The 19,428-nt window shown below is 39.4% G+C and overlaps 1 protein-coding gene across 2 annotated transcripts in view; it reads right to left on the bottom strand.

Moving 5' to 3' along the window:
• PLCB1 (phospholipase C beta 1) overlaps positions 1-19,428 on the bottom strand; it is an 879,212-nt gene that overhangs the window by 591,738 nt on the left and 268,046 nt on the right. For both annotated transcript variants that reach the window (XM_043479648.1, XM_043479649.1), the window contains exon 3: positions 3,308-3,376. In XM_043479648.1, the coding sequence (XP_043335583.1) occupies positions 3,308-3,376 (69 nt within the window). The remainder of the gene's footprint in view (positions 1-3,307; positions 3,377-19,428) is intronic.

Below are 19,428 nucleotides of genomic sequence, written 5' to 3' on the forward strand. Positions count from 1 at the left end.
CAACAGTATGTGATCCATGAAATTCCAGATGTTCAAGCTGGATTTAGAAAAGGCAGAGGAACCAGAGAGCAAATTGCCAACATCCATTGTATTACTGAAAAAGCAAGAGAATTTCAGAAAAACATCTACTTCTCTTTCATTGACTATGCTAAAGCCTTTGACTGTGTGGATCACAACAAATTGTGGAAAATTCTTCAAGAGATGGGAATACCAGACCACCTTATCTGCATCCTGAGAAACTTGTATGTAGTTCAAAAAGGAAGTGTTAGAACCAGATATGCAAGAATAGACTGTTTCAAAATTGGGAAAAGAGTATGTCAAGGCTGTATATTGTCACCCTGCTTATTTAACTTATATGCAGAGTACATCATGTGAAATGCCAGGTTGGATGAAGCACAAGTTTTAATCAAGATTTCTGGGAGAAATATCAATAACCTCAGATATCCAGGTGACACCACCCTTATGGCAGAAAGTGAAGAAGAACTAAAGAGCCTCTTGATGAAGGAGAAAGAGGAGAGTGAAAGTTTGTCTCAAATTCAACATTCAAAAAATGAAGATTATGGCATCCAGTCCCATCACTTCCTGGTAAATAGATGGAGAAAGAATGGAAACAGTGACAGACTTTATTTTCTTGGGCTTTAAAATCACTGCAGATGGTGATTGCAGCCATGAAATTAAAAGACTTTCTCCTTGGAAGAAAAGCTATGACCAACCTAGATAGCATATTAAAAAACAGAAACATTACTTTGCCAACAAAAGTCTGTATAGTCAAAGCTATGGTTTTTCCAGTAGTCATATATGAATGTGAGAGTTGGACCATAAAGAAGGCTAAGTGCCTAAGAACTGATGCTTTTGAACTGTGGTGCTGGATAAGACTCCTGAGAGTCCCTTGGACTGCAAGGAGATCAAACCAGTCAATCCTAAGGGAAATCAGTCCTGAATATTCATTGGAAGGACTGATGCCGAAGCTCCAGTACTCGGGCATCTGAAGCAAAGAGCCGACTCATGAGAAAAGGCTCTGATTGTGGGAAAGATTGAAGGCAGGAGGAGAAGGGAATGACAGAGGATGAGATGGTTGGATGGCAGCATTGTCTCAATGGATATGAATTTGAGCAAGCTTCCAGAGATGGTGAAGGATAGGGAAGCCTGGCATGCTACAGTCCGTGTGGTCGCAAAGAGTTGGACACAACTGAGTAACTGAACAACCACAACAACAGGCAGAGAAACTGGCTTTGAAAACATTGAAGTATGTGGAGATGCTTGAACACCAGCAAGGAATGTAAAGTAAAAAAAAATCAAGAATGTGGATTAAAAAATTAGAGAACACAAACCTAGGCTGAAGAAACATTAAAAGCCAGAGTACTCTGAGGTTGAAATCTGTCATGAAGGGTAGCATTTTAGGATCATCAACCAAGCAGAACACATACCTGAGTGCCGTTCATTTCTCAACATGCAGTAGACATTTATCACACTGTGTCCGTATACGAAATACTTAAATCAAGTAGGCTGTGGGCTGCAGTAAGAGCGTCAAACCTAAAGGAAGGTCTCTGTGTGCCAGAGGAACTGACTTGAACTTCCAAAGCTTGGAAACAAGAAGGGTCCAATAGAGGGTAGGCAACTGACTTTAGCCAATAATGACCATGAAACACCAAATTAGGTCAATGAATTTGTATTAAAAGATAACATCTGTAATTGTTATCAGTATAGTTCTTGGAACTAATAGGCTTATGTGAAACCTGTCTAAAATCTTGAGAGAAGAATAAAATGTCTACCCTGAAAACTGAACAATTCTGAATCATCAACAAAACATTAAAGACAATAAGCTTGATACAAAAATAAAAGACCAAACTACTGAAATACCATTGTATTCCTAAGTGAGTGAGCGAGTGAGTGAAAGTTGCTCAGTCGTGTCCGACTCTATGCGACCCCATGGACTGTATAGTCCATGGGATTCTCCAGGCCAGAATACTGGAGTGCATGGTAGCGTTTCCCTTTTCCAGAGGATCTTCCCAACCCAGGGATCGAACCCAGGTCTTCTGCATTGCAGGCATATTTCTAAGTGATTGATGCAAATAATGGACCATTTTCAGGTGAAACACAGAAACCTTTCTGAAAACAATTCTGATTTTTCTTTCTTTTCATTTACCACATTTTCCTGTAGGTCATTTTAACCTCTTCAGCAATAAAAGCAGTATTTGGCTGTTTGCTCTATGACAAAATTTGCCAGCAACTATCACACTGTTAGGTATCTGAAGACAATCACTAGGTCTTTCCTCACTGCATCTCCACAGCAACAGATAATTTTTGATGTCAAAGTATGTGTTTTGACTTTTAAGGAATAAAACAAAAATTGCAGGTAGATACTCAAATAGAAAATCGCTGGTTTTATATCAATTATGGGAGGAGGCAAGTCCCTGAATGGCACCCGTACATCCCTATTTGACAACATTCTCTCTGTGCTACAGAAGAAGTCCTTAAAGTATTAAAATTTAAATACACTAAAGTGTAGTTTCCCAGTTTGATAACAAGTCAATATATCCTGCTATTATACCCTACCAGATAGTCTAAAATTTAAAAATATACATAATGTTTTATTCAACATTTTTTTGGGCCACATCGCATGGCATGCAGAGTCTTGGTTCCCTGACCAGGGATCAAGCCTGCACCCACTTCAGTGGAAGCATGGAGTCTCAACCACTGGACCACCAGGGAAGTCCTATATTCAACATTTTAAAACAATCTTCCAAAACTAAATAAATTTCAAACACTGCTTTAGATGCGTCTTCAATAAGCTTTTCAAACCCAAGTAAGTTGACATTCCACATAACTGATCCCAATGTCTGTGAGTGTTCACTGGAACATTTGCAAAAAGATTTGACACTCTGGCTTCAGGGATGAAATGACTCCAACTGCAAAATGTTTGAGCTAAAAGATCCTGTTTATCTGTCTAAAAGGTGGGTTCACGTATGCTTATAAGGCTCAGGGAATTTTTCAAATACTTTAAAGCACATTTTGAGTTTTTACAATTACCCAGTAACTTTTGTATAATATTTTTAAAAAAAAAAAAAAAAAAACAAGCGCATAAAGCAAGTCCTATGTCCACTGATTCTATATTTGCTCATTGCTTCCATCTTTTATCAAAAATGGTACTGTTTGGACATACTGGCTTCTGGAAGGACTGGCTGTTTTATTGCATTTTACAACATCTACAACAGAGAAAGTTTTAATTGGGGCAATTAATTGATACCATGACACAGCTAAATAATCAAGGCAGCATCTGGTGTGTACAGCACGCTCCACTTCCTACCTTGGGCGCCTTGGCATGTTTCCCACATCTGGCGTCTTTGACAAGGCTGAGATCTAACAGCTCCGTCTCCTGGAAGGCAAAAGTGTGAGATCATTAAGCATCCACACAGATCTTTTTCCTTTTGTTTCATAGCATTGACATCACTTTAAAAATAATATTATCTTGAGACTTGCCTGAAAATTTCCCTGCAGTTGGGATATTTTTCTCCTCTTACATGCACTGCCTGTCAATGGAATGGGAATGGAAACGAAAAGACAGCTACCTGCTAGTTCTCAGCTTCATATATCATAATACATTTTGAAAGTACAATGGTTTGGGTCCCCAGTTTATCCTATAAGCCATTCCTAAGTCATGATGAGTCAGGCCTTCCTGTTCCCTTGTTGAAATATATTCCTGAGAGTCACTCTGAGTGTTTTGAGGATTTGTGAGTGGAGTGAGGGGTTAGGGTTGGGGGCGGGAGGAGGTACCACCCCAAGCTCACATCATACCCAGCCCATGTGGCCAAGCTAAAGAGATGGGTATGCCTCCCATACCTGCACCCCAAGCCTTTTGCACACACCCCTTGGGCCTATGTTTTCATTTATTCATTATATATTATTGAATGACTATAATATTCAAGTTACTCCAGGATACAAGACACATAAGACATGGCAGCTTCTCTGAATGGACTTGCAAAGTAAATATATATACACGTAAGACAAGGGAGAGTGTGTTAAGGCCAACTTTAAAGTTAACTGCTATGATGGAGGGGGGTTAAAAAGAAAAGATTACTTTTCCCCTAGAGGCTCAGAAAAAAAATTCTGTGAGGAGTCACTGAGACTGGAGAAGGGAAGTGAGGAGATAAAGGCCTCCCCAGCTGGAGGCCCACATGGCAAACATCCAGCCAAGAGAGGGCCAGAGGTTTGAGCAGAGCCTTGAGGTCTTTGTGACCCTTAGTTGCTGGGAGAAGGAGGACAGTGCGTGGGAAGCAGGTGGGAGAGAGAGACGCAAAGGAGGGAGAGAGGGATGGGAGAGGATCTGTGTACACCTACGGCCGATTCATGTTGAGGTTTGACAGCAAACAGCAAAATTCCGTAAAGCAATCATCCTTCAATTAAAAAAAATAAATTAATTAATTAAAAAAAAAATAGAGTGAGTGAGGAAAAGCCCAAGGGAAGGCACAATGGCAGTGCAGGAAGGGGGCGCACACAGGCAGCATGCAGAATTCCACTGTGGGAATGAAGAGCATATGAAGAAACATATGAGGAAAAGGGAGCGAGAAGACCAGAAATGGACTTGAGTAAATGGACAGAAACCCTAAAAGTCTGGCTAGGGACACTGAGCCATGGAATCTGGGACATGCACATCTCCGAGTTACACAGAGCACTCTGCCACCAGCCAGAGGAGACTGGTGCAGTAAGCAGAGACATACAAGCCGTGTGCTAGACAAGGAGCCTTTGGGATGGCTCCTCCAAGCCCCTTCTCCCGGCGGGAGGTGCTACACCCTCACAGGAGGGGCGGTAATTTCTCATAGGTCCCAACTTTTACAAGGACCAGCATCTGAGGTTCCCAGCCAATCCCTTCAAACAGCCGCCCCCGACTCCAAACGTTTGGTGCAAAATGGTCTGATTATTTTCCTGAGTCTAAGGTTGATTTCATGATTGCAAGACAATAAGGGTCAAAGATGTGATGGAGTCTCTACACTGGGGTGCAAACCCCACAGCAGGTCCAACAGAACCCTGGGCCCTGCACAGCTCAGCGCAAGCAGAAGGGAGCACAGCAAACAATGTCTTTTCTGCTTTCGTTCACACTGGCCTTCGCAATTTGCCTTCCCCCATTTTAGTGAATTCCTTAACCCATTACTATGCGTGACTCTGTGGAGACCCTGCCAAACTGTGGTGTGTGCAAGGATCTTGCAGGACGGAGTAGTGGGCATCATGCTTCCCTCAAGGATGCACCATCTACAGTATCAAAGGTCACCTGGTGAGTGTTAGGAACCAACATCTCTCAAATGCGGGACTTAAGACTTCACCCAGGCAAAGGCATACAGAGGATTCAGGAGACAGGAGGTGGGGCATCTGGCCCAGGTTTCTTCATCTTCATGATAACAGCAGCCAAAACATTTACTGAAAGAGGAGAAACAGGAAGAGAACCTAGCTTGAAGAAACTTAATCTAAAAGACAAGAACTGAGTGAAGTGCTGAGACACAGAGACCAGACGAAGGTCAAGGTGTTAGGAATAAAGACGACAGAGGGTGAGAATGGGTGGATGGCGTCACCGACTTGATGGATCTGAGTTTGAGCAAGCTCTGAGAGTTGGTGATGGACAGGGAAGCCTGGCGTGCTGTAGTCCATGGGGTCGCAAAGAGTTAGACACGACTGAGGGACTGAACTGAACTGAACTGATGATAGGAAGTAAAACTGACTAAAGTAAAGAGATAAGGCATTGACAGCTCTAGGGATTCCAGCTTCCTCACTGGGACTCAGAAGTTTGGGCAAAATGACAGTGCATAGAGGAGATGCTGGTTTGAAGACTTTATCCATTTGGAAACGCCCACCATTAATTCATGGAAGCATTATTTATTGAATCCTGCAATGTGTCAGGTACAGACTAGATACTGAGGAATGACACCTCAAAACATAAAGAGACACTCATGCACAAAGCTAATGGTTACACTCTAAAGAAGACATTTCAAAGTGCACTGCAGACGGTGGACCACAAAGGGCTATGGCGTCTTTTCAGCCAACACGTAAGGATGAAAAGGAGTTTGCCAGCCTTATAATTCTGCGTTTTGTGGGGAGGGCTCCAGGGAGAGGAAACAGCAGTTGCAAAGGCAAAGAGGCAGGAGTCCTGAGCAGAAAACAAGTCACTCTGGACACACAGCAGAAGTGCGTGAAGACTTACCAATCACTTCCAAACTTAACAGCTGTTACCTGCATGTTCTCTTTGTAATTACTCATGAAATACTGACATGTTTTTCAAGCTTTTTTTTTCCCCATAAATGTAGCATCATGTTTTATATATATGCAGAATAAAAATCACACCCTAATTGCACCCAAACATCTTCTATTCAAGGAAATTCCTCCTGGTTGAATAAACAATAGACTTAAACTTTACTTATTTGTTTTACACACAAAGCCCAAATTGAGTTCACAAAGAAATAGAGCTTAGCAGGCATCATTCTATAGACTTTTCTATTACAGATAATGAACACTGTTTTTTGCTTTCAGCTCAAGAGGAAACATTCACTTCCCAAGTCACAGAGGGGTAGTTAACATTCATTTTGATCCCACAGCAACTAAGAAACTTCTTTGCAGCGTGTGTAAAATTGTGTGTGCAAGAAAACCACCACAGGGCACTCTGAGCATGGGCAATGATGTGTGTGAAAGACCCTGTTGGAAATCTATCCACAGACTCACTGGGCTAGGAAGACATGATTAAAATAGTCTCCCACTTCTATTAACATGCAACAGCCACCCCTCTGGGATTTAACTACATCCTATTTGCACTCCACTTAAAAGAAAATGAGGAATACAATGGAGGGACTGCAAAAATGTTACTTGTGTCATTGAAACTCTTTCTAGGTTAATTTTCTAGTGTTAATAGTTTTAACAACCCACTTTCATGATGAGAAAGCAAGGAAATGGCCCCTTTCTCAATTCATTTAAGAGTGACTGTTTTCCAGGTCTATGGAATTCACTATTTCTTTATTATTTTCTTCAAGAAACAGAGGCCCCATGATTTTTAATACCTGGGTTTGAGGAAGGGCCCTCAAATGAACTAGTCATGTATTTGTGCAATCATCAGACCACAGTGAGCATCAACTGTATCATCTATACAACGAGTATGATAATACTTTCTACATCAGTGGTTCTCAAAGACGGCACTGGAGTCACCTAGAACATGTGTAAAACGTAGACCGGTTGAGCACCATTCACCTGCATCTCCAGTTCAGCAGGACTTGGGTGCACCTAAGAATCCACATCTCTGACATGTGCTCCTGTGATGCTGTTCCATGGACCATAACGGAAAATGCTGATGTACTAATTCACAGAATTGCTATTATAAGGCTTTTTAGGTGAACATGAGAGATAAAACTATGCATTATATGTTATATTATGTTGCAGGAAAAATTTAAAATGGTCACTTCTTTGTATATGGAATGGGCAAATAAAAATTTACATCTATTAAAAGCAAAAGTGTGACTAATGGTGAATCACTTAGCTCAGATTTTATTTATTGAAGATAAACTATTGAATGACAAAAGCCACTATCTCTTATTCTAATGTGTCCTTACCATTAGATTTTACTCCATAGAATAAATGTCCCTGTTGTAAAGTTAAGCAATCATTGATTTTTGATGAAAATAGCTACACTATACAACTTTTGTGTTACACTTTGTAACATTAAAGACATTTAGCAAAGTAAAAGAGGAAAATGTGTCCTTCTCTCTCACCTCTAAGCCCACCCAACAAGGAAAGAGGGTTGGGGTGCCCAAAGGCCTATGATCTACCTGGAACAGTCAATGAAGAATGAACAGACCCCTTTTTATTTCCAAGGCACACAATGGCCCCTGCAGAGCTTAGAGACCACATTCCTAGCACCCCCAGTACATACACTGATGTACTGACAAATGTGCCTTCTCTCTAGGTCAGTATGGACAAAAGTCAATTAACAGTAATCGATGATTTATTTTTGATACTTTGAATTAGTGATGAGAAAACTGAGTCAGGAAAGCTAGGAGAAGACCAAACTGTCTCTGATGTTTACTATTCAGCAAAAAGACTTCAATTCATCAGCCATCAACACACTGTGAGGTAGATGAGTCATGAAATGCACTGCAAACTCAGAAGAGAATGCAATTTAAAACTCAGCCCTCTTCCAGAATACCAATTTCTATGCATTGCCACCAAATTCTATTAGTCATCCAACACAACAATGTGCTTCAAGTTCACACAATATATAATCAGAGCAGCAATTACAGTCATAAACATTACACAGGGAAGATATTAATGGCTGGGTATGTATACTTGCCCATGTGTTATATTCATTAAGTTGTTCAACCTCGATTTACCAAAAGTAGAAGACATTAATATGTTTTATTGGCTGCCAACCCCCTAAAATGTCCAATGTTTAAATTAAGCAACTTGAGCATCATTTAACTGTTTTAATTTAAAGAGAAGCAGATAAAATAGACTCTGTGTTCTTTAACTTGATTTCACCCCTGAGAGAGTGAAAATCTGTAAACCTCTCAAAACAATCCCCTGCACCCACCTTCACCTGGTCTCTCATTTTCTTTGCTTCCCAGCCTCAGTTGTCTTTCCCCCCACAGTCTGCAATGGAGCCTCAGTAGGAAACACACAAGGAAATGAGATGCCTAGGTCACCAATACCAGCCACAGAAGAGGAAAGAGAAAGACTATACATCTGGATTTCTTTATTTAAAAAATTCTTCATTTAATATCGTGCAAATTTCATAGGACTAGAAGGCAGAACACTGAAGTTGTCTCTTGGAATTACCATTCATAATCTGTGTACTATTAAGTCAGTTACTACGGATGCCTGTTCCTTAAATCCTTGTGTGTCAGAGATGCCAATGCTATCAATATCTTTCTCAGTGGGCTGCTGTTTAATCTACTGAGATATTAAACTGAGATCTCCACTTAGCTAGCAGGGACTCCTGCATCCATATAAATTCTTATGCTGGCAATAGTTGCCATGCTGAGTGAAAGGGAAAGGACCCCAGAAGAAAAGCACAGAAAGCAAACAAGAAACAAACAAAAATGAAAATCTAGTGCTTGAGATATTTCATTAAACACTGAGTCAACTTGGAAAGGTGTCTTACTTTCAGTGTCACAGTTAAATGCAAAATAAAATTAATATTTGAAATGGAGAACATGAGAACTAGCATGTCTTATGAACTGTGTTATAAGTACTGACATAGCTTTTAGCCAATTAAATAAAACTGAAAAATTATTGAATGAGACAAAAGGAACCAAAATAAAGTAGTATAATTAATATGACAACAATAATAATAATTTTAACTAGTAATAGAGAACTGACAATGTGCCAAGAATTGCAAGATAATTTGTACATATTATCTCATTGGTATTGATTGCACAACTATAACATTAGCATCATGTTCCTCTACTTTGAAGATGGGAGAATTAACAGAGACCTTCAATGACTACTGATCATCCATTGAATAAGTGCATCACGAATCTCAACTTTCTGCCCACCTTTAGCAAGCTGAATTCCAAGCTGACCACCAGGACTCCTGCCCCTGACATCTATGCCTCTGTGGAAACCTCTCCCACTGACTGTGGTCAGGACTTACAACTTGCTTCAAGATAACAGAATACAGCAAAGGCTATTCTTCCCTCCCAAAATTATGTTACCTTATGTGGCAAATGTGAAGGAATCTTGCAGGTGTCATGAAATCTCTGAACAGATAACTTAAATTTAACTAAAACAAAGACATCCTGGGTGAGTCCTTCAGAAGTGACCGGCAGTGATAGACTCGAAGCTGTAGAGATGCTCATGTGCTGGCTCTGTTGTGTATTGTCTCTGGAAAGGGAAGGCCTCTAAGAGCTAAGGGCATCAGTCCTATGGTGACAAAGAACCACAGAACTTTGTCAGCTGTGGCAACAACATGAATGAGTCTGATAAAGGAACTCTAGCTCCAAATGGAAACACAGCCCAGTAGACACTTTCATTGCAGCCTGTGAGACTAAGCAGATGAGACCCTGACCCACTTGAAACTTTGAGATAATATTAATAAATGTGAGTTACTTCAAGCCACTAAGTTTGTGGTCATTTGCTATGCAGCAGTGGGTAACTAAATCACTATCCCATTGTTTCCATGTTCTAAGGCATTTAATTAAAATGGAAATGACTTTACATATTTTGGCACTCTCCCCAGCATAAAAATCACTGCAAAGTTGTCATCTTTTCTAATACATCCAACAGGAAACATTGTCTGTAATGTAACCATAGACTTTTGGTACTGGAGGAGATCATAGGTGAGGAAACTGAGTTCCAGAGAAAAATATATCCATTGCCAAAGATCACGGAGACTGAATACAGGATAGGAAAAGAATTCATTTTCCCCCAGATCTATTTTTTTTTCACTAAAGAAATCTTTTTCAGTATTAAAAAAATAGCAGGAATATTAACAGAATAATACAAGTAGAAAACGAACATGTGTCTTTATTCATGTACAAAAAAAAGGAATCATGATAAATGTCTTTAACGTAACAGAAGTTTAAAGAGGCTGTGAAACTGGGTCACAGTATGTGAAGTATATTAGCAAATACCTACTTAACTTTCCTTTGTACATAACCGGAAAAATAGTTCAGCCCCTTGTTATGCAACAGTTAAATTTCCTCCTTCTAACTTCCTTCTTCAACTCTCTGAAAAACTTTTATATATTCATCTAATAATAAAAAAGCTGCTTAAGTTGAAAGTTAATGCAACTGAACATAAAATTACATCCATAGCACCAAACCTTTTATTAAGATATAACATTAATAAAACTTAATTCTAACAGCATACATGTTTATAATGACACATTTATAACTCCACACATGTAAGACTATGGGAGAAAAGAGATCTAGAGCATATAATATCAGAAAATATATTTTAGCAATTTTTTAAAATGATGAATGAAAAACTGGAGAGACTTATATGGATAGTAACTGGATTTACTTTAAACTTATTTGATTATTATTTTTAAAACTGAGAAGAAGACTATAATCAACAAGGAAAATCTATACATATACTAGAGATATATTCAGGAGTATAATGAAAGTTTATGAAAATATGTTTTATTTTCCTAGCTCATATCTATTAACAGGCATCCCAAGGAGGGATTCATGGCACTTTTATGGACAAATAATCATATTGCATTTGCTAAAGACTCAGGGTTCTTTAAAAATTGTATTATGGTGATAAATATTGCATTGTCAAATTTTTCTATTATGCCCTTTCTCAGCAAAAGTCCTAATTTCAGGCTAATCAGATGAACTAGAAACAGCATTTATCATTTGGCAAATAGTTTCATAAATGTAGAAAACTATCTTTATGGATATTTAGGTGAGCATAAAATCCAATCTCCATAAAATATCTCTTAGACATGCAAAGAAATATGGAAATGATATAGATTAATCAGGCAAACAAGCTGTTTCCACTTGAAAAGTCCAGATAATTTAAACATAGTCAGATTTTCCCCTTAAATCATCTAACGTGTTGTCTCTGGTCTACACCTATTTCCCTGTGGCTGAACAGCCAGCCAAGCTTTTTATCTGCAGTTCAACCTGCTTCTAGTCTCTTACTCCTACCCTACTAGAATATCTGAGCATACCGTTTATCTGCTTCCATGACCTAAACTCTTTCATTTCCCTAAACAAGTAGGTCTTAAAATGCAGTTCCTGGACCAGTCAGATCAGCAACAACATCACCTTGGAATATGTGCAAAATGCAAATTCTCAGGCCCTACCCTAGACCTACTGAATCTGAACCTCTGGGGTGGGGCCCAGAAATCTGTATTTCAATTAAGCTTTGGGATGATTCAGAAGCAGTCAGAGTTTGAGAAGCTCTGTCCTAGATATTAAATGGAGACAACAGCTGCCCATAGAGAAGGCTACTTGACCAGGGCTAGAACTTGTAAAACATTCTGTAGAATGCCGGACAAATTACCTATATCGATGTAATATGAAATAACTGCATCAGAGTCCCAAAAGCAACGAGAGAACTGATAATAAGACTGTTTGAGAAAAGTCTTCAGACTACTGAGTTTATCAGTAGCATCAGTATCATTACAGATTAAAGCAGTGATTTCCTTATCATGCCCTAGAGCCTGGATAAGTCAAGGAGAGCTTCTAAAGATGCTTGGCCTATTGCCAGATGTTGTGATTCAGCCCTGTAGCCGGGTTGGTAATCGAGGTACTCCCTTTTCTTTTCAATCACACAGTCATGACATGTATGATGGCTTTTAAATTTTCTGAAGTATACAAAAACGTCATTTGTCCTTGCTTTCCCTAGTAGTCACACTGTATTAATAATATCAAACCAGATAGTCTCATGTTCTCTCCCTCAGCTATTCATTCCAACACATTATCACAAATATTTCTGTCCAAAAGTTTGCTTTTATCTTGCCATGACTCTCCCAGTGTTCTGGCAACCACACATCTGTTTTTTTAAGATTTAATAAAATTTTTATGGCTTCATGAAGGATATTCTAAAGCTTTTTTAAATCTGTGACTCTTGGAAATTAAGCAACACACTTTTGAACAACAGTTTAATCAAAGAGAAAATCAAAAGTGAAGATAGACAATATCTTAAAACAAACAGAAGGAAAACAGAACATATCAGGATGTATGGGATGTGGGAAAAGCAGCAACCCTAGCATTTCGGTGACCTCTTAATCTCACGTGACACCCTGAACATGCAAGGAGTTAATGTCGCTTCTAAAATGAGATACTTGAATTTGACAAGTATACAATAACTTGTCATTTTCTTTTCAAAGAAGACTTCCTTCTTAAGACCACTTTTCATTTTCTGGCAAGACAAAAGGAAGCCAACAAAGCTCTTTCCAATGTTCGTGTGTAGGGATAAGGACTGGATATGTCCAGTGAAGAGTAACATGCTTAATAAATTGTCCCTAGAAGAAGAATAGTCACTGAGTCAGTGAACACATCATTCCTAAGGCCTTGACTGTGTGCTCTAAGTTCATCAGAGGTAAACTCCTTTTTATGTAACTGTTGATCAGCTTAATGCAAGCACACATAAAGAAGCCAGCTACTCATATCAAGAACTGTAAATAACAGAAAAAGTTCACTAAATCCAGGGTCATGTCTGGCTTACCAGGAAATCCTAGTGAACTTCCTGTAGGAAACGTGATTGATGCCCACCCTGATGCTTGCCAGTCCCCTTTCCTGACTGGACAGCATTCCCCAGCGCCTGCATGATTCTCTCTTAAGCACTGACCCTGACTGTCGCTGGCCTCTGGGAGCACTTGGCACACTTGCACAGAGACTCGGAGGAGCCTGGGCGCAATGCAGCCGGGGGCGAAAGCTCAGGAGGACGGGGGCATCACAGCCCACCACCTCGTCTAGGGGCGGAGCACATTCCCAGGCCCCCTCGGGTCGGCATGTGCTCCTTCACGGACCGGTTTCCCTCTCTCTTCCTGTTGTCTTGGGGAAGCCCTACCTCACTAAAGCTCTTGCTCACTACCACTTGTATTTGGGTCTGTTTGGAGAACATGATCCAAGACAGCTATCATTTGCAAATAATCAACTTAGAAATTAATGTTAAACTCAAAAGCATTCTGAATTACGTGCATACAAATTTTTAAATCACATTTTCATATTTATTATTGTCTTTGGCTTTTGATATATTCTGTGTACTTTTGGAATTCTTAAATTTTCTTTTGAAAACAGGCTGAATTATTATGATACATCTACTAAAACCAGCATTTTTTGAGACAGTGAGTTCTTGGTCACTGTACACTGATTTTATCTTGTATCATCCCTAATCCAGTGTTAAAATATTTTGATTATTTCCTGGAAATAGCTATATGAGTATATATCATCTAATCTAGTGTGTAAATAGTTTTCTCTTTTTCCTAGTGAGAAAAAGATTATAAAAAACATCAGCTTACCTAATTTCCAAACTAGAGTTCCCATTTGTCATATTTAGGGCTGAAAAGAAATATGTTCATATCCACTATATTTTAGGTCATCTTTTTTTTGGTAAAGATTTATTCTATTTTCAACCACCTACTCTGGTTTCCCCTCTTTAAAAAAATATATCCCTAGGGAGAACATACAAACTTTACTCCAAAGGTGAATAAAAGTAATTCATTTCATAATTTTATCAAAACTTTAAATGTGAATTAAGATGACTTTTTAAAAAAACTTTTCTATAAACAACATCACTTTTCTAGGTATTTTTCACAAATCCTATTATTTTGGTATTACTACTTCTCTATAAATGGTAAGGGAGTAAGTGAAAAGCAAGCATAGTAAGACTGAGTGTGGGACAGATTTGAAAGACGATGTAGGGAAGACTGTGAAACTGAAAACTTGCAGCTCTTGAGGGGAGACCCCTGCAGAAAGAGGGGAAAGAAAAGACCTAACTACCATTAAGGGGTCAGACAAGGATAAAGATCAAGAAAAGGCAAGTGATTGCATGACGTTTATCCAACAGGAATTTGGGGAAAACAGGCAGATACCACAGCTTTAGTAGAGAGAGAGATACAATTGGGATTTACACATTTATAGGAATCAGACTTTAGTGGCTAACATGGAAAGGAGGGAATTCTATTAAGCATAAAGTTTAATGAACTCTGAAAAGTCCTTAAACATTAAAATGTTTTAAGGAGGAATCATAGAATTTTAAATTACCAGAGTAAGATGTGGACAGCATTGGGAGGTGGGAAGTTGGCTTCTTGTTCAAAGGAAGCTTGAGTGAATGAACTTTCTGGACCTTTTCAGCTTGGAGCAACACACCTATATCCTCCTCATTTGTACTCCATAACATAAAAAAGGAACTCATACTTTGTAAAATTTCTTTCACAAGGCCTAATGTTTATTCCAAATACAGCTTCAGAACAGCAGGTAGAAACAAGACAGAAGGAAAATTAACAGAAGATACTGTCTTTTTCCAACCCATCCTTGTCTTCAAATTCATGCAGCATTTCATCTCAGGAGATCAGATATGCTGGGGTCAGCTCCCAGGCTGGCCATTACTGGGCAGAGTCACAGCAGAATGGGCAAAGTGAAGTCGCTCAGTCGTGTCCAACTCTTTGCGACCCCATGGACTGTAGCCCACCAGGCTCCTCCATCCATGGGATTCTCCAGGCAAGAATATTGGAGTGGGTTGCCATTTCCTTCTCCAGGGGATCTTCCCAACCCAGGGATCGAACCCAGGTCTCCCACATTTCAGGCAGACGCTTTAATCTCTGAGCCACCAGGGAAGCCCATAATGGGCAAACCCAAGACTAAGATCGGGAAGGAGGAAAGAAGCAGGGGGCCCAGGACAACCTCTCTGTGTGATGACAGTCGACGGCAAGCGTGCCAATGTCACTCCCTGAAAATTGACCCCTAGGCACAGAGGGGCACTGGACCCTGGGTTTCTGTCCATGCTGAGGCATGAGCTTCACATTCTCAAGGCAGGACACTCTGAATACACAGAGGAAGTGCAGAGTCGTGCCAAGAAAAACAACCATAAAAACCCTTCCTGGGACAACTTTTCTGAAAAATTAAGTCAGGTGATAAAAGAAGCAGCAAAGGAGAATGAAATAGATCCCAAATAAAGCTGGCAAAAGGCGGGGCAGAATTTCTTTCTATCCTTTCCTTCCTTCAAATCAAGATATTTTCCTTGCTAATGCCTCTTTTGTAAATATAATTGAGAGAAAATAATTACATTTTTTTTTCATTTTTTTATGAAAAGAGAAAAGAAGAAATATTCTGACTGCCCTTGGCTGCTTGAATATTACTTTCCTGGTGTGTAAATTGTCTTTTTGTTCCAGATCGTCTCCTTGAAGAATCACATATTGATCGTCATCACTGGTCGCCTTTTGAAGCGAGTCCTATATGCTGACTTTAGGCAGGCTCCATACTTAAAAAAGCAACCCAATGTAATTCTCATTCTTTCATTCCAAGTTTTTCATGTTAGGTTAAACTACTCTATTCTCTAGAATATAGAACAATTGAATTTTATAATCTTCTAAGCATGCATGCTAAGTCACTTCAGTCATATCTAACTCTTTGCAGCCCCATGGAATATAACCTGCCAGGCTCCTCTGTCCATGGGATTCTCCAGACAAGAATACTGGAGTGGGACACCGTGCCCTCCTCCAGGGGACCTTCCTGACTCAGGGATCCAACCAACCTCACGTCTCCTGAGTTGACAGGCAGGTTCTTCCCCACCAGCTCCACCTGGACCAGGTTCAGTGTCCCCGGGTATATGCTTTTCCAAACAAATAACTTATGAATCCTTAACAGAGGTGTTGAACATCCAGAGCATAGAGTTCTTTTTCTTTTTGCATTATTGTACAACAGATTTCTTCTTGCTTAGGTGAAAGTAAGCCTTAAAAATAAATTGTCTTCAGAATTACTTAAGAAAGTAAATGCCTAGGAGAAAATTCTTAAATCTGTATAGCTCAGACCCTGCACTCATGCTTACGGAAAATATTCTAGCTTTCTTGTTCATAAAATTTGCATAATTTTCTGATTATTTTGCTTAATGTCTGAGCAACTTACTCACCTATAGCTTTGGCCCAATCACTCTTACCATTCTAATAACCAATTTGTCTCCTTTTAGGCCCATAATAAAACTATATTTTGTTTTCCAACCTAGCTTATTTGGGTTTTCAATTTTAAGTCAGATGAATCACATTTGTTCTATGTGGGTCAGTCAAAATTAAGTACAGAAGTCTCCATGTACCGAATTTGGTACTGTTCTACCTTATGATTATGGAATTAAATTAACTTGAGTCTTAAGCACTGTATGTCTTTTGGCATTATTATTATTATTATTTTTAGTACAAAAGCTGGGACATATCAAATATTCCAACCTTCAAGAAACTGCATAAATTCAATAACTTTATCCCTCTCTCTTTGGTATTACTTGATAGAAAGATCATTTTTCTCAAAGTACTGTCCCTAGGCCAGCAGCAGCAGCATCACTTGGGAACTTGCTAGAAAAAGAAATCTGTGGGTCCCATCCCAGACTCACTGCAGAGGAAACTCTGGCAGAGGGATCCAGAAATCTGCATTCTAACAAACCCTCCAGGTGATCCTGATACACTCTCAAGTTTCAGAAACACTGTTACATGGACACACATAAATTGAAAACAAACGGCATGTGGATATTATAGGCTCTCTTGCTTGTATTTCCTCACTTATAAAAGCTCATATCCAAATTAAAGCACACAAATTAAACAAAATGTACCTCACATTCTTTAAAGAAAATCATTGATGTTAATAATGGTCAGATGCTATTTTAAAATAAAAATATGTGAGTAATTGAAAACTGAGATGCCAGGGAAGAGAGGAAGTGAGACAAAGAGGGAAGAGAATCTACCAGTGCAAGCACAAAGGGGAGTATGTTACAGACACGACAGTCCTCATTTATCTCACATTCATTCTGCAAGTCTGTATTTAAAAAAGAAAATTACAGCATGAAGAGGTTCTTTGTTACATAAAATATCATTTGATGCTGAGACTGGAGTGAGTGATTTCCTTAATATTATTTTAGTAATATGAAAGCATTCCCAAGAGCTGTAACAACACTTTCTGATAGAATTATTATTCAGTCACGTACAGGGCACAGAACTAAATGGTTAACTGCACCACACCACTTGGCAATTTCTGAAGGACGTGTTCTCATAGCACCGACTGATCCCTGTAGCAGGTGGGTGGGCTCCTGAAGACCAGCATTGATGGGCAGTGCAGGGTCTAAGGCAGTGTGGATAACTGTCCACTAGAAGTCTGCACTTTGCCTTACAAACTGCAGGGAATTGCAGGAATTTCACCACCTAATCATAAATCACATCTCGGAGCATCCTTTTAATTTAAGGAGGGTCACATGAGTAGTTTTCATAAGCAGAACATAAATGGAAGGGACGAGGACCATTTCCAAGCCCTCCGTCCCCATTCTTAATGTTACACAGAGGGCAAAGGGAGCCTAAGATAATATGAAACCACAGGACTGAACAGAGCCTATGACCCTGGTCATTGGTAGAGAATAGGCATCTTTAGACCAGACACACTGACACTGAACTCTGAAGTGAATGAGAAATACTTGAATACTTATGTTAATACTCTGACATTCTATATTTTATCTTTTATAATAGCACCCAAACATCCACCCAAAGATGGAGAAGCTCTATACAGTCAGCAAAAACAAGACCGGGAGCTGACTGTGGCTCAGATCATGAACTCCTCACTGCCAAATTCAGATTTAGATTGAAGAAAGTAGGAAAAAACACTAGACCATTCAGGTATGACCTAAATCAAATCACTTATGATTACACAGTGGAAGTGACAAACAGATTCAAGGGATTAGATCTGATAGAGTGACTGAAAAATTATGGATGGAGGTTCGTGACATTGTACAGGAGGCAGTGATCAAGACCATCCTCAAGAAAAAGAAATGCAAAAAGGCAAAATGGTTGTCTGAGGAGGCCTTACATATAGCTGAGAAAAGAAGAGAAGCCAAAGGCAAAGGAGAAAAGGAAAGATATACCCATTTCAATGCAGAATTTCAAAGAATAGCAAGAAGAGGTAAGAAAGTCTCCCTCAGTGATCAGTGCAAAGAAACAGAGGAAAATAATAGAATGGGAAAGACTAGAGATCTCTTTAAGAAAATTAGAAATACCAAGGGAATTTTTCATGCAAAGATGAGCACAATCGACCTAACAGCAGCAGAAGATATTAAGAAGAGGTGGCAAGAATACACAGAAGAACTATACAAAAACAGATCTTCATGACCCAGATAATCACAATGGTGTGATCACTCACCTAGAGTCAGACATCTTAGAGTGTGAAATCAAGTGGGCCTTAGGAAGCATCACTATGGACAAAGCTAGTGGAGGTGATAGAATTCCAGTTGAGCTATTTCAGGTCCTATAAGATGATGCTGTTAAAGTGCTGCACTCAATACACCAGCAAATTTGGAAAACTCAGCAGTGCTCACAAGACTAGAAAAGGTCAGTTTTCATTCCAATCCCAAAGAAAGGTAATGCCAAAGAATGTCCAAACTACTGCACAATTGCACTCATCTCACACGCTAGCAAAGTAATGCTCAAAATTCTCCAAGCTAGGCTTCAACAGTACATGAATCATGAACTTCCAGATGGTCAATCTGGATTTAGAAAAGGCAGAGAAACCAGAGATCAAATTGCCAACATCTGCTGGATCATCAAAAAAGCAAGAGAGTTCCAGAAAAACATCTACTTCTGCCTTATTGACTACACAAAAGCCTTCGACTGTGTGGATCACAACAAACTGTAGAAAATTCTGAAAGAGATGGGTATTCCAGACCACCTGACCTGCCTCCTGAGAAATCTGTATGCAGGTCAAGAAGCAACAGTTAGAACTGGACATGGCACCACAGACTGGATCTAAATCAAGAAAG

This window comes from Cervus canadensis, chromosome 10, assembly GCF_019320065.1.
Source record: "Cervus canadensis isolate Bull #8, Minnesota chromosome 10, ASM1932006v1, whole genome shotgun sequence".
Classification (NCBI taxonomy): domain Eukaryota; kingdom Metazoa; phylum Chordata; class Mammalia; order Artiodactyla; family Cervidae; genus Cervus; species Cervus canadensis.